Source organism: Rutilus rutilus, assembly GCF_951802725.1.
Source record: "Rutilus rutilus genome assembly, chromosome: 8".
NCBI classification, from domain to species: Eukaryota; Metazoa; Chordata; class Actinopteri; order Cypriniformes; family Leuciscidae; genus Rutilus; species Rutilus rutilus.
The window spans coordinates 32565635-32580253 of NC_140222.1; the positions used below are offsets into that span (position 1 = coordinate 32565635).

Below are 14619 nucleotides of genomic sequence, written 5' to 3' on the forward strand. Positions count from 1 at the left end.
TGAATGGTACTGATTGAGCAAAATGGAGCAAATCACCCTTTGATTGTAATGGTGCTTCAAATAGCCTAACTGTTGTATTAATTACATCGTTACACCAGTAGGTGGCGACAAGTTACTGTTAAAAAATGTTTTTGTCATTGAATCATTCACTCAAGAGATTTGTTCAATAACGTGGATTCATTCAATAATGAAAGTGAAGTATTTACAAGGGAAATTAAATAATCATTTTTAAATAGACAGCAGCTATTACAATTTTGTCAGAACCTCTAGTAAATTACGTTTTGTTCAGTTGTCTGTTCAGAACTGAAATCTCTATTTGAAACCCCAAAAAATAGCGGTTCTCAATTTATATATACAGTGTATATAGCCATTAAAAAATATAACATGCCAATAAGTTAAATTTAACCTTTATTTTCACTTCATATTAAGCAGCATAAAAGAAAGGATCTAGTGTAGCACAATTCCCTGAACATCCTATAAGTTATTTTTATATAGATAATAATTGCACAGCAAATCACAGTGATCATAAATTCTAACAAAATCATACACGAACAAGATACATTTCTGAATCTCGAGTAAAACGTTTCTTTAAGTATCAAGGCCGTAATGGTGCAAACTTCAGAATGCTAAGTTAAGCTATACATATGCAAGGTACAATAAAATATATCCTACAGCATAAGGTTAGTCACATGCAGTTAAGAATAAAGTGGTTATATATATATTCATTTACATTTAGTGGTTTATAATTGATAAAAGTATCTTGCATAATGAGGTGTCCTGTTTTAATCAAAAAGTATAGTGCCATAAGCTGATGTGATGGTTATGTTGGATGTGTTTTAAGGCAGTATTGTATTGGCATCTTTGGGTGTGTAATGGCTTAAAGCTGCGGTTGAGGGAGTGTGATTTCGGCCCTTCTAGTCCAGCACGATATGATCTTCTTCACACATCAACCACACATGGTCATGTACAGCCACTGTTAGGGACAGCAAGAGGGTTAACAAATTCATTACCTTTATATACAATATTTAGACTTAATGCATTATCATTTATATGTCCCACCATGTTGAAGAACATAGGAGACACTTTACCCACCTCGCTTATATTGAGTTCTGCGATGCCTGACCCTTCTCTATCCAGCTCTCTAAAAGACTCTGTTGAATACGACAGTCAATGAGATATTCTAGTGGAATATTAGCGAATACATGATACAAATAAATAGATATGTAAATGACATACTGAACATGGTCTCCAGTTTGACCAGGCAACAGACAAAGTTGTCGAAGTCAATTGTATCTCCTTCGGAATATCGCGCCACCAGTATCTGATGAAGCTTGTTATTCAGTTTAAAACCTTGGGACAAGAAAATAGGCACTGGTAAAACGATAGATTTTCACTGATAAAGCACGCATTTAATTGGAATGATCCTAATATATGTTCTTAAAATCCCAATATAGATTGATGTACAGTGGCTGCATAAAAACGTATTTGTAAACTAATGAGGTGGTTCACTCTTGGGAATCAAAAATATACAGCATTACCCGTTTCATGAACAAATTACTCTTATGAATCGGTTCTTTTTAGTGAATAAAAAACAGAGTGCAACCTGATGCCTGAAAGAATGACTCTTTTGAACTTATTAACTTTAAAGCATACAGCCTCGATTCCCGAAATCATGTGCAAGTAAAATGGTCACTATAACTGAAATACATCGAAATGAATCTGATTATTAATCTGATCTGTTATCGAGATTAAGCATGGGTATTCATACAGATCTTCTGATTCGATTTTGATTCACAAGCTCTTGGTTCAACTCTGGTTCCTATGTAAGCTTGTTTCCGCCACGGAATAAAACAATTTACAAGTTAATTGCGACTTTCTCACAATTCTGAGAATTGCGTCAGAATTGTGAGAAAGTCGCAATTAACTTGTAAATTGTTTTATGGCCTATAAACTTGCAGTTGCGTGTTATAAAGTCAGAATTGCATGAAAGTTGCAATTGTGAGTTATAAAGTCAGAATTGCATGAAAGTTGCAATTGTGAGTTATAAAGTCAGAATTGCGTGATATAAATTCGCAATTCTGAGAAAAAACAGAAAAAAAAGTTATTAACATGCAATTGCAAGTTTAAATCACACAATTCTGACTTTATAACTCGCAATTGCAACTGACGCAATTCTGACTTTATAACATGCAATTGCGAGTTTATTTCACGCAATTCTGAATTTATAACTCGCAATCGCAAGTTTATATCACACAATTCTGAATTTATAACTCGCAATTGCAAGTTTATATCTCGCAACTCCAACTTTATAACTCGCAATTGCAAGTTTATATCACACAATTCTGAATTTATAACGCGCAATTGCGAGTTTATATCTCGCAATTCTGACTTTATAACTCGCAATTGCAACTGACGCAATTCTGACTTTATAACATGCAATTGCGAGTTTATTTCACGCAATTCTGAATTTATAACGCGCAATTGCAAGTTTATATCACACAATTCTGAATTTATAACGCGCAATTGCAAGTTTATATCACACAATTCTGAATTTATAACTCGCAATCGCAAGTTTATATCACACAATTCTGAATTTATAACGCGCAATTGCGAGTTTATATCTCGCAATTCCAACTTTATAACTCGCAAGTGCAAGTTTATATCACACAATTCTGAATTTATAACGCGCAATTGCAAGTTTATATCTCGCAATTCTGACTTTATAACTCGCAATTGCAACTGACGCAATTCTGACTTTATAACATGCAATTGCGAGTTTATTTCACGCAATTCTGAATTTATAACTCGCAATTGCAAGTTTATATCTCGCAACTCCAACTTTATAACTCGCAATTGCAAGTTTATATCACACAATTCTGAATTTATAACGCGCAATTGCGAGTTTATATCTCGCAATTCCAACTTTATAACTCGCAATTGCGAGTTTATATCTCGCAATTCTGACTTTATAACTTGCAATTGCGAGTTTATATCTCGCAATTGCGAGTTTATATCTCGCAATTCTGACTTTATAACACACAATTATGACTTTATATCGCGCAATTTCGACTTTCATGCAATTCTGACTTTATAACTCGCAACTGCGAGTTTATATCATGCAATTCGGAGAAAAAAAGTACGAATTGAGAGATAAAAAGTCGCAATTACATTTTTTATTCTGTGGCGGAAACAAGCTTCCATTGGTTCCAAATCAGTTTGATTTGATCAAACATCAAGAGCTTGTGAATCAAAATCAAATCAGTATTTGATCTTTAATCTCTAACCAGGAACATCATAACCACACAAGATTAACATTAAAAACTGATTATTACCAGCTGACTCCGCAGCCAGGCGCATTTCATAGGAGCTCATTGTGCCAGATTTATCCAGATCAAATTCTCTGAAAATGCCCTGCAAATGAGATAAATGAGTATGAGTTTCCACCATACTATGTGATGTAGGGAAGGATGTGTGATGATTGATGAACCACTCAGTTTCTCACCAGCCACTTCCTGATTTTATTCCACAGAATCTGGAACTCCACAATTCCCAGCCGTGCACTGCCATCTTTCTGAGTTCAATCAGTAAAGGCACATTACAGTATAAACTAAATGCTTATTAATAATCTGACGAAATGCATACAGTATGCAATCTGATAAGCAAAAATCGTTAGCATTTCAGAATCTGAGGATACATCCATCAGGCTGACCATGCATCTGCACGACTCCATACTGAACCCGTCTGTCTTTAAGTCCCTGTCTGCAGAACACAGAAGAGCAGAGGTGTTTCTCAAGCACACATAGACACAGACACAGACCAGACGTGAACACTTGAAAACCTCAGCCGAGCTTACGTTTGCTCACCACTCGGTTCAGAATGGTCCTGAGCTCCTGAACTGAAATCTCCATGTCCTACAAGAGAGTTTAGATCAAGTTTAATCTAATGGAATACACAATATCATTAATCAAGACATGCATAGAAACATACACACCTCTCCAGACAGCTGAGCAAACATTTTTTTGAAAGAGTTATCAATATTCTCCACTGAAACCTCTTCCTGTGGATAAAACACACATTTATATATTGGATATACACTGTTCCTTCCTTAAATGTAAGTCTATGTACTTTTTTCCATCTGCAATATCAGAAAAGCATGGAAGCTTGTTTCTGCCATGGAATAAAAAAGGTAATTGCGACATTTTATCTCACAATTCTGGCATTTTCCTTGCAATTGCGAGATTATATCTCATGATTCTTTTTGTCAAACTGCCTGATATAAACTTGAAAATTATGACTTTTCTCGCAATTGCGAGTTTGTTTCTCACAATTCTGACTTTTTTCTCAGAATCTTTTTCAGATCTCACAATTCAGAATTACGAGTTTATATCTCGCAATGCAATTCTGACTTTTTTTCTCCGAATTGTGAGATATAAACTACAAATTTTTTGAGAAAAAAAGTTGTGTGAGAATTGTGAGATTTATATCTCGAAATTCTGACATTATAACTTGCAATTGCGGCTTTATATCTCGCAATTCTGAGGAAAAAAAGCCAGAATTGCGAAAAAGTAGAGCAATTGTCTTTTTTTATTTATTTTTTATTTCATGGCGAAAACCAGCTTCTGTAGGAAAGTACTTACTTCATCTTCCAGGTTAAATGAAATCTCATCATCCATTTCGCTAAAAAAAAAAGAGGAACATTTTTTAGTTTTCTCCAATTTAATGATGCTGCACAATGAAATACAACAAACAGGCAACTCCAAAAAAGCTAAATAATTAAATATAATCAATATTTTAAACTACTTATTTATACTACTGGTGTTTGTTGTAGTTGAATGGTCGAGTCACTTACCGAGTTTCTGACTGTTTCTCTGTGAAGACTCGCAGGACGAAGTCAGCCTCTTTTCCAGGCTCAAAAGTGGAAGGGACAATGAGATACTCGCCCGGTGGCAGTTTCAATCGCGTACTGACCTCTCGCAGATTAATGAAGCTCTCAGACCGCGCACAGGACGATTTACGCAAGAAAAAGTCCTTCTTGAGGTGAACACTCTGGGAGCCACGGAACTACAAACAGAAGAAATTCAGTTTCTAACATCACAAGTTTTTACAATACAGTTTATGAATGTAATTTAGAGGTGAAGTCTAATTTCTGCATCACCAAACAGATGAAAAAAATATTGTTTTTAAACAGGTTTCCTGAACACTTCCCTGTCTGTCATTGGTCAGTTAAACAGATAGCTCCGCCCCAAACTCACTGGCATTGGTTAAGCCGCTGTTACTATGCGGGGATGGTCAAAATACTCAAACAAACAGAGCAATATTTTGAAAACACCACAGGGACACAGTGTTTATACAATTAGGGGAAAATCAACCTAGAAATGACTTAATTAAAAGCCTCTGCAGATTACAAAGTGTTTTATACACTTCACCTTTAGAATTATATCAAACTGAAAAGATGACATACCTCTTCTGGAACCTAAAAACAAGAATAAAAGACAAGAAATTATGTATGATACAAGTTAACCATAATATTTAACAAAGTTTGAATGTTGTATCTTCATTTTTGTCCTCAAACCTCATATAAGGCGAAGCCGATGGTGTGCATGTCCTGTCCTTGCTTGCGGTAACGCCGTCTGTCCTTTTGCATCAAGGCCACCATGAATGTGCAGGCCACCTCATCATCCTCAGGATCATCATCTTCCTCCTGTAGCGTGATCTTATATTGAGGATTTATCCAGAATGTATCTGACAAAAGAGACACCAAACTAGATGTGTAATGCAGTATGTTTTAGCTGATGAATAAGTTGCATTGTGAATTAATCTCACTGGGATGGTTCCTGCAGCCCCCTGCTGTACTTCCTCGCCTCCAGCTCCCATTAAACTTAATCGTGTTCCAGAAATTTAGAGAATCTTCACTCAGAGCATCTGGTGTGAGGTTACAGATCTCCAGACGAGAAAACTGACGTTTGAACTCTTCAAATGACATCCTGATGTGGGCAGAGAAGCAAAGCATCAGTATCACAGCAAAACTCTGTGAAGAAAAAGTTTACACAGGAAATAGAAATTATTCAATTCAAGAGCTTTTGGAATTGGAGTTGATTCCAAGAACTGATATCAGAATATTTCTCTTGATTTTTGAGAAAAAACACGGCAGATAATGAGCTGCTCACAAATAAATGAACACAGTGCCGCGCTTCACTCCGAAACATGCAACTAACGTATAAATGAACACAGTGCCGCGCTTCACTACGAAACATGCAACTCAAGTATAAATGAACACAGTGCCGCGCTTCACTCCGAAACATGCAACTCACATATAAATGAACACAGTGCCGCGCTTCACTCCGAAACACGCAACTAACGTATAAATGAACACAGTGCCGCGCTTCACTACGAAACATGCAACTCACGTATAAATGAACACAGTGCCGCGCTTCACTCCGAAACATGCAACTAACGTATAAATGAACACAGTGCCGCGCTTCACTACGAAAAATGCAACTCACGTATAAATGAACACAGTGCCGCGCTTCACTCCGAAACATGCAACTCACGTATAAATGAACACAGTGCCGCGCTTCACTCCGAAACACGCAACTCACGTATAAATGAACACAGTGCTGCGCTTCACTCCGAAACACGCAACTCACGTATAAATGAACACAGTGCCGCGCTTCACTACGAAACATGCAACTCACGTATAAATGAACACAGTGCTGCGCTTCACTACGAAACATGCAACTCACGTATAAATGAACACAGTGCCGCGCTTCACTACGAAACATGCAACTCACGTATAAATGAACACAGTGCCGCGCTTCACTCCGAAACATGCAACTCACGTATAAATGAACTCAGTGCTGCGCTTCACTCCGAAACATGCAACTCACGTATAAATGAACACAGTGCTGCGCTTCACTCCGAAACATGCAACTGTTCAAAGAATCAAAGAATCACTTTTTCTTGAAAATAAACCATTGCCCTAATATAGAGCGCATAGTCCATAAAGATCCGATTTCTATGCAGGAGATTTACCAAAACTCGCCATCCTCCATGTGGTTGTTCATTTCCTCTCTTTCTGCTGGATCAATTCCATTCCACTCAGAAGAACTGGAAATTAAGTATAAGTGTTATACTTTGAGCATGTCCGGTATAGCAAGTCCATTCAAATTCATTCTGATTGGCTGACTCACTTGTCACTCCAAGCCCCTGTCCATTCAACTTGCCCCCAAGGGTTTCGGACGCGGATCAACCTCTCTCTCCTGCCACGGAAATCCACCTAAAATTAAGATTGATGCAAATGATTAAAATGATAAACTAATGAGCTCAAGATACATTTTAGACGTGATCCTGACCTCTCTGAGACCTGTGACGGAGTACGCATGCCCCTTCACCAGCTTCTTAAAGGTCACGGCCTCCATGTCAAACGCACTGGTGATCTACCAGACAAACACACTTAAATCACACAAAAAACTGTCCATCTTCATTTGGATAACTCATAAATGTTGAGTTGTGTCTCCAGGCCTGTAGTAGGCGCTGTTGGGACTCACATCAATGGAGCAGCCCAGCAGTGAGCCTCTCTCCAAGGCTTTGACAATGATGCGGTGGAGGTCTTTGGGAGCTTTACGCAGCTCGTACATCTCGGCCACTCCACCGGTGAAGTCCTCAAAGCCTTCGGTGGTGGAACCTCCCGACAGAGCTTCATATGAGCCGTTCAGCCTACAGGCACAAACACACATTATGGTCCCTATCAATGCCATATAGAAGAAGAAAAGAGAGGAAGAGACCCACTTGGCATATGCCTTCTCCAAAAGGGCGCTCCAGAACTCATTTCCCTCTGCTGAGTGAACAAACATTAGCTCTTTATCCTTTACAGGCAATCGGTCATCAATCACAACGTCCACCCAGTCGCCAAACTGCCAGAACTGCACAACAAGAAAACAACACACATTAGTGCATGGTAAAGTAAAGAAAAATATAGTTTATTAACAGTTGGCTGTGCACCTGGAAGTGGAAGATGCCGGCATACTCGTCCGTAAAGCTTTGTCCATGAGGTACAACTCTGTGAAGCAGCTTGTCGTTTAAAGTCAGGGACCCAATGGCAGCCAAAAGCCAACAGTCACCTGAGTGGAGAAAAATTAATTACCATAGAAAATCCTGTTACTGTATTTCATTTACAGTGGAAGCCTATAGGGCAAGACATTCTGAGGAAAAAAGAACCTAATGTACTATAACAACAACGCTTATAACTGAAAACTTCCTCCCCAGTCCAAAAAAAAAGTTTATTGAAAGTTTTTTACTATTAAATCAATTTATCAATTTATAATAAGTGCAATATTTTAAATTCCATTAAAAAATAAGAATAGTCTATTCTGAATTCATGATGACTTTAAGTTAGTTTTATAGCCATTCAGAGACTGGATTCCTGAATGAACTGATGCATAGCAACTGTTCAACCAATGGCATGAGATTGGGGCAGGGCTATCTGTCTGGTGAACCAATGGCAGATGAGAAGAGTGCTGAGAGCACAAATACAGGTTTTATTTTTCCAATTAATTTTGGTGAAGTTTTCAAACCTATTACCCTTATAAAAATGTACCATGGTTAATAAATGCACCATAGTTTTAGCCAAAATACAATTAATACTACAGCTATTGTTACTACTTTAATTCAAAATTAAAATTATTCTTCTTCAAAGTTTGAGAAGCTAATTCTGAAGAAACAATAACTAGTATGATAAATATAATGTGTGTACTATAATGACCCATTAGGGGGAGCCCTCCACCCACAGCCAAAGAGGGGGAGGAGAATGTGTTTGTTGATGTTTGAGATACTTAACTTCCGTACTCTAAAGTACTCTAAATTCACTCTGGATGAATGCTGTTTTATCTCAAACACCCTTGGCAAAGCCAACCCCGTTTGTCTGAGGAGGCTCAATCTTTTCTATGTGCTAACTGAAACGTAAAATGCATTTCTGCGATAAGCTTCCCCATCCTACTCCACCCAGTGTTTGCTGTACAAACTTCGGCACTAATGAGTGCACACCCACAGCCTCTCTCTCTCTCACACACACACACACACGCGCACTGTGGGATGTGGCTTGCAGCCAGCAATGGCAGAGTTCTCTAATGCTACACCCGTGTTTGTGTGACTCACCACTCAGGCATCGTGTTTGAACACTCCCACAAGCCAGGAAACAAACACACACATTCATCTAGCCCTCTAACACACATTTCCTCTCAAAAGCGACATAAAACACTATGCATTGTGATCATAGTAGCATAATGAATCAGATTTTGACTAAGTGGGATTAGTCATAAGTTAATTCATAAAACCAACTGTAATAAACCCAAATTATATAATATATGCAGTAAAATCAATCAATCAATCAATCAATCAATCAATCTATCTATCTATCCATCCATCCGGCCGTCCTTTTATCTATCTATCTATCTATCTATCTATCTATCTATCTATCTATCTATCTATCTATCTATCTATCTATCTATCTATCCACCCATCCGTCCTTCTATCTATCCGTCCATCCATCCATCCATCTATTGTCCATGTAATATAATATTACATTAACATGTTAATAAAAACATGCTAATGTGCAAATCATGCTAATAGCCTACCTATGCTTTTATATCGACAATACATCGATGCATTTCTGCAAATATGTGATGTTGAACAAGTTATTTTTAATAAAAAATTGGGAGACATTGGTTTCTTCATTTGTGTGGCAACATTTGACAGCCAGTATTTGTGAAGTTTGTATACTCTGTTTTGTTTAGATTTAAGCTGTAGGATCACCCATATTGCAGTGAGGCACAAATGAATCTTTTGACATTCGTTGACGTGTGCAAGCACGCACAAACATACACACCCAGGCTCGTATAGTACATACTCACCTAGAGCCCCCTGGCAAATATCTGTCCGAGTGGCTCCGCCAACTATGAACTGAGGATTGTTCGACAGCTCCTGCAAACATTACGCAAGCAAATACACCTCAGCCAAAGTGCGATACTCTCCCTGCGATACTCTCTATTTCTCTGTCTTTAATATATGAGATGCAAACAAGTCTATACATATAGCCTATTGAACAGGTTGGATACTGTCAGTTTGCATATGAAAATATTGTTTGAGTTTTGACAATGATACACAGGCCGAGACAAATATAACACTCCTTGATGATTCAATGAAGAAATTACATTACTTGTTGCTTGTATGAAGAAATGAAACAATTTAAATTAATTAATTAAATGTTTCAGCATATATACATTTGGATATCTCCTTTCCTTTTTTTAGAGAAAAGAGGGAATATTTAATTTTTGCTTGTCCATTACAAAGTAATTTAACTCTCAATTTAAAATCTGTCTCGGTAATCAGCACCAGATGTTGCATCTTGGTTCTCAGGTGGGACATGAGAGTTCGAGTCTAGCTCAGTCTTTTTTCAGTGCCAAAATGTGCCAAAAACAAAACAAAAACATGTTCCCTCAGTGACTATGCAGTTGTATGTGGTTTCTACCATGCTGCTTGTATAGTGCTCTGCGACACTCACAGTGGGTCTTATCCACTGTACACCACGTGTTTTGGATGAGTTTGGCGCGAGCTCCTTGAAGCCCAGTGACTGGGGCACGGCGGGAAAGCATGAGTCCTCAAACAGCCTGCCGCTCTCCACACACTCTCTCTTCAGCTCCTCGTAGTCCTGGTTCAGGAACTTGACTGCATTGTCATTGCTTCCCATCCCTTCAGCCTGCAAGCGCTCCTTGTAGATACGCGACGACACTCCTCCAATTGAAAACATACTGTAGCGCACCAAAATAAGGTAGTCATTTAAACACAAAGTAGATCCCATCCCATTTTGTTCCAAACCCGTATCCCACAGTCTCCATTTACTTTCAATATATGGAAAAGATATGCACTTTCTTCAACATTTCTCTGTTTGCATTCCATGGAAGAAACACAGGTTTGGAACAACAGGGACAGTAAAATACAGAATTGTATTTTTTTTTGTGAACTATCGCTTTAAATGATTATAGCTACGGAAGAGGATTAGGGCCAAGCAATAATAAAACAAATAAAACCATCTCGAGATTAAAGTCATTCTAATGCGAGATTAAACCCGTTAAATTTCGAGAAAAAAAGTCGAAATACAATCTTGAGAATAAACTCATTACATATCGAGAATAAAGTCGTGTTTCGGGAAAAAACTAGTTAAATTTCGAGAAAAAAAAACTCGAAATACAATCTTGAGAATAAACTCATTAAATTTCGAGAATAAAGTCGTGTTTCGAGAAAAAAACTCGTTAAATTTCGAGAAAAAAAGTCTAAGTAATCGTGAGAATAAACATTAAATTTCGAGAATAAAGTCGTTGTGTTTCGTGAAAAAAAGTCGAAATGAAATGTAGAGAATAACGCATTCGATCAGTGTTCATTGCATAGCCTACTGATAGAGGACATGGCAGAGTTGGATCACTTAGTCAAGCTATATTTTAGACTTTCTTTCAGTAACAATGAATAGAACATTCTTAGGTCTAGGTCGGCTAACTTTAGGTCTTTTTAGAAGAAAAAAATCAGTCCAATTTGCGTGATGTACTCGCTTTTGTCCAACATGAAATTTATCGAGGTTTCGTGGTTTCCCAGGATACCATAAGACACATTATTAAACTTGTTGATCTTCAAGGTGTGGAATTTCGACGAAGGAGACGCTTGAGAAGACGCCAGTACACTTGCGCTGGCCCAAATGCACTCTGGCATATGGACAGCTATGATAAATTAAAACCGTACGGCATTGCCATTATATGGCTGTATGGTTACAGTCGTTACATTCTGTGGATGGAGGCGTACACAACCAACAACGATTAATAATGCGTCTTATGGTATCCTGGGAAACCACGAAACCTCGATGAGGTTGATACCAGTAGGCTATGCAATGAACACTGATTGAGAATGCGTTATTCTCTACATTTCATTTAGACTTTTTTTCTCGAAACACAACGACTTTATTCTCGAAATTTAATGAGTTTATTCTCAAGATTGTATTTCGACTTTTTTTCTCGAAATTTAACGAGTTTAATCTCGCATTATAATAATGACTTTAAAGGGTTAGTTCACCCAAAAATGAAAATTCTGTCAGTAATTACTCACCCTCATGTTGTTCCAACCCCGTAAGACCTTCGTTCATCTTCGGAACACAAATTAAGATATTTTTGATTAAATCTTAAAGTTGTCTAACTCCTCCATAGGCTTCCAAGGAACCGAAACTTGCTGGCCCAAAAAATGTATTAAAGACATCGTTAATATAGTCCAAGTGACTCCAGTGGCTCAATCTTAAGTTTATAAAGCGACGAGAATACTTTTTGTGCGCAAAAACAAACAAAAATAACGACTTTATTCCACTTTTCATTTCCTTCTCTCTGGGCCTCGGGTCTTTTTGCGTAGTGTTTAAGCGTAGCGCGTCTGTGTTGCACGTCACCACGTATCACACATGACCAGCGTCGACCAATAGTGAGCCTACGTGGTGACGTGTAACACAGACGCGCTGCGCAAAAACACTACGCGAACCAACTAGAGGTCCAGAGAGAAGGAAATAAATAGTGGAATAAAGTCGTTATTTTTGTTTGTTTTTGCGCACAAAAAGTATTCTCATCGCTTTATAAACTTAAGATTGAGCCACTGGAGTCACTTGGACTATATTAACGATGTCTTTAATACATTTTCTGGGCCAGCAAGTTTCGGTTCCTTAGAAGCCTATGGAGGAGTTAGACAACTCTAAGATTTAATCAAAAAATATCTTAATTTGTGTTCCGAAGATGAACGAAGGTCTTACGGGGTTGGAACAACATTAGGGTGAGTAATTACTGACAGAATTTTCATTTTTGGGTGAACTAACCCTTTAATCTCGAGATGGTTTTATTTTTTTATTATTGCTTGGCCCTAATCCTCTTCCGTATTATAGCTCATGGCTCGCTTCTTGTGGGAATCAAACCAGCAACCTCCTGATCACAAGTTCAGAGCTTTAACTGCTACACCAAACAAAACAAAAGAGTAAAAGTGTGTGCACATGGTAGTTGGAGACTAGAAGCTAGCACAGGAATAGCACTAATCATTCGACAGCACGCGTTCAATGTCTCTGAGCGTTTAGCTAAAGTGCTGCTGCTAAAAGCTTATGATGCTTGCTTATGTTCGCTTATGGTCACCCACTTTGCCATTATTAGTGCAGCAGCATTCATGCGGCTTTCAGTCCAGCGTGCTGAGAGAAATGCCCTCTACAACAGACACTCGATTAGCGCCATACTGAGGGTGGAGAGAGGTTTACTAATGACTGGCTGATTTCATGTGGTCTTGACTTGTAATAGGGTTAAACATTAGCTCTGCAGATTTCCAGACCCTGTTTACCAGGATTTCATGAACAATGCAATGTCCATGGAGGGCAGTTCTCTAAGCGTTAGATAAAGGAAACCTCATACACCCAGCTGAGATAACTGTTAATTTAGTCCATATTTAGGTCATTATCATTCCTTAATGTAAACTGGTACTACAGAAAGACAAGATGGCGAATATACCTTCAGTTTCTTGTGAGGGCCGTGGGCTTGAGGAGAAAAAGGTCATTTAGAAATGTACTGATCAGAAAGAGAAATCAGTTCATGGCTAATTTGCTACCACATGATGAATTCATGTTAATATGGTACAGTGATGCTAACAGACAGTAATACCATGGTATTTTGATATATAACATTGTGTATACTGTAGATTCATGTACTTTGTTTGTTACATGGCAATCCAAAGTACTTATTACTTTATACTTTGTATTAATTTGTAACAAACAATATTAACATGCAATACTTTTTTGTTGCCCCGCATAGAAGTGTGTAAATGTACACATAACTGTTAATTTATATATTTATATAAGGTTTAAAAGGGCAGTGGATGTTCTCCAAAACATACTCTTGAAACTATACCAAAATGACAAACTTTTAACTAGTCTGTGGATTTTTTCGAGGTGCAGTAGGGCAGATCATGTGGAATGTAAACAGTGGCTACTGATACAATGTCAGCTGACTTGGTGATGTGAAATCAATAGGCCAGACTGAGCATCAGCATTCTAGTGTTTGTTTTAGATGATGAATGAACACACCCTCAAAAACAGTTGCACATATTCACCACATAATCACTCATGCTGCTTTATATTGCTATCAGTTTGTATGTTATTGTAAATTAGTTCATTATATATATATATATATAAAATGCACATCCTAAATGTGACCCCTTTCACAATTATTAATATCGATTCACAATCGCCGTTAGAAATTAAACAAATAAGCAATAAGAAAATAGTTTCGTCACTTGTCAGAAATATAGGGCAGAGGTTTTATACTAACAGACGGATATCGCATATAGTTAACACGGAAAAGTTAAACAAAACTTACCACCGTTTAGTTGTCGTAGCGGGTTCGTTTTAAAATAACGGACAATAGAGAATGAATGATGAACGGATCTGTGCAGATGAGACAACAATCAGGGTACCGCAGTGCACGGCCACGCCTATGAGGGCGGGACTAGCGAATGATTGACAGCTGAGACGTCAAACGTACTAAACGTACTGCGAAGAGCCTTAAA

The 14619-nt window shown here is 37.9% G+C and overlaps 1 protein-coding gene across 1 annotated transcript; it reads right to left on the reverse strand.

Moving 5' to 3' along the window:
* Positions 1 to 395: 395 nt before the first annotated feature.
* capn1b (calpain 1, (mu/I) large subunit b) lies at positions 396 to 14537 on the reverse strand. The gene is made up of 23 exons (XM_084416279.1): positions 14430 to 14537; positions 13566 to 13591; positions 10559 to 10805; positions 9909 to 9978; positions 8002 to 8120; positions 7789 to 7922; positions 7548 to 7716; positions 7353 to 7436; positions 7191 to 7276; positions 7033 to 7107; positions 5824 to 5984; positions 5573 to 5742; positions 5462 to 5473; positions 4850 to 5061; positions 4638 to 4677; positions 3992 to 4057; positions 3854 to 3911; positions 3695 to 3759; positions 3503 to 3571; positions 3333 to 3411; positions 1237 to 1350; positions 1093 to 1151; positions 396 to 973 (listed from the first exon to the last, which is right to left on the reverse strand). The coding sequence occupies exons 3-23, from the start codon at positions 10802 to 10804 to the stop codon at positions 947 to 949; spliced, it is 2115 nt and encodes a 704-aa protein (XP_084272405.1). The 5' UTR covers position 10805; positions 13566 to 13591; positions 14430 to 14537; the 3' UTR covers positions 396 to 946.
* Between the last annotated feature and the right edge of the window lie 82 nt (positions 14538 to 14619).

Excerpts from the sequence above, each read along its gene's own strand:
- capn1b (XM_084416279.1), bottom strand. The coding sequence starts at position 10,804 with ATGTTTTCAATTGGAGGAGTGTCGTCGCGTATCTACAAGGAGCGCTTG. Across the intron at positions 3,912-3,991 it reads TTGCTCAGCTGTCTGGAGAG|GACATGGAGATTTCAGTTCA; the intron begins GTGTGTATGTTT and ends ACTCTCTTGTAG. Across the intron at positions 1,351-3,332 it reads CCTGGCTGCGGAGTCAGCTG|GTTTTAAACTGAATAACAAG; the intron begins GTAATAATCAGT and ends TCTTGTCCCAAG.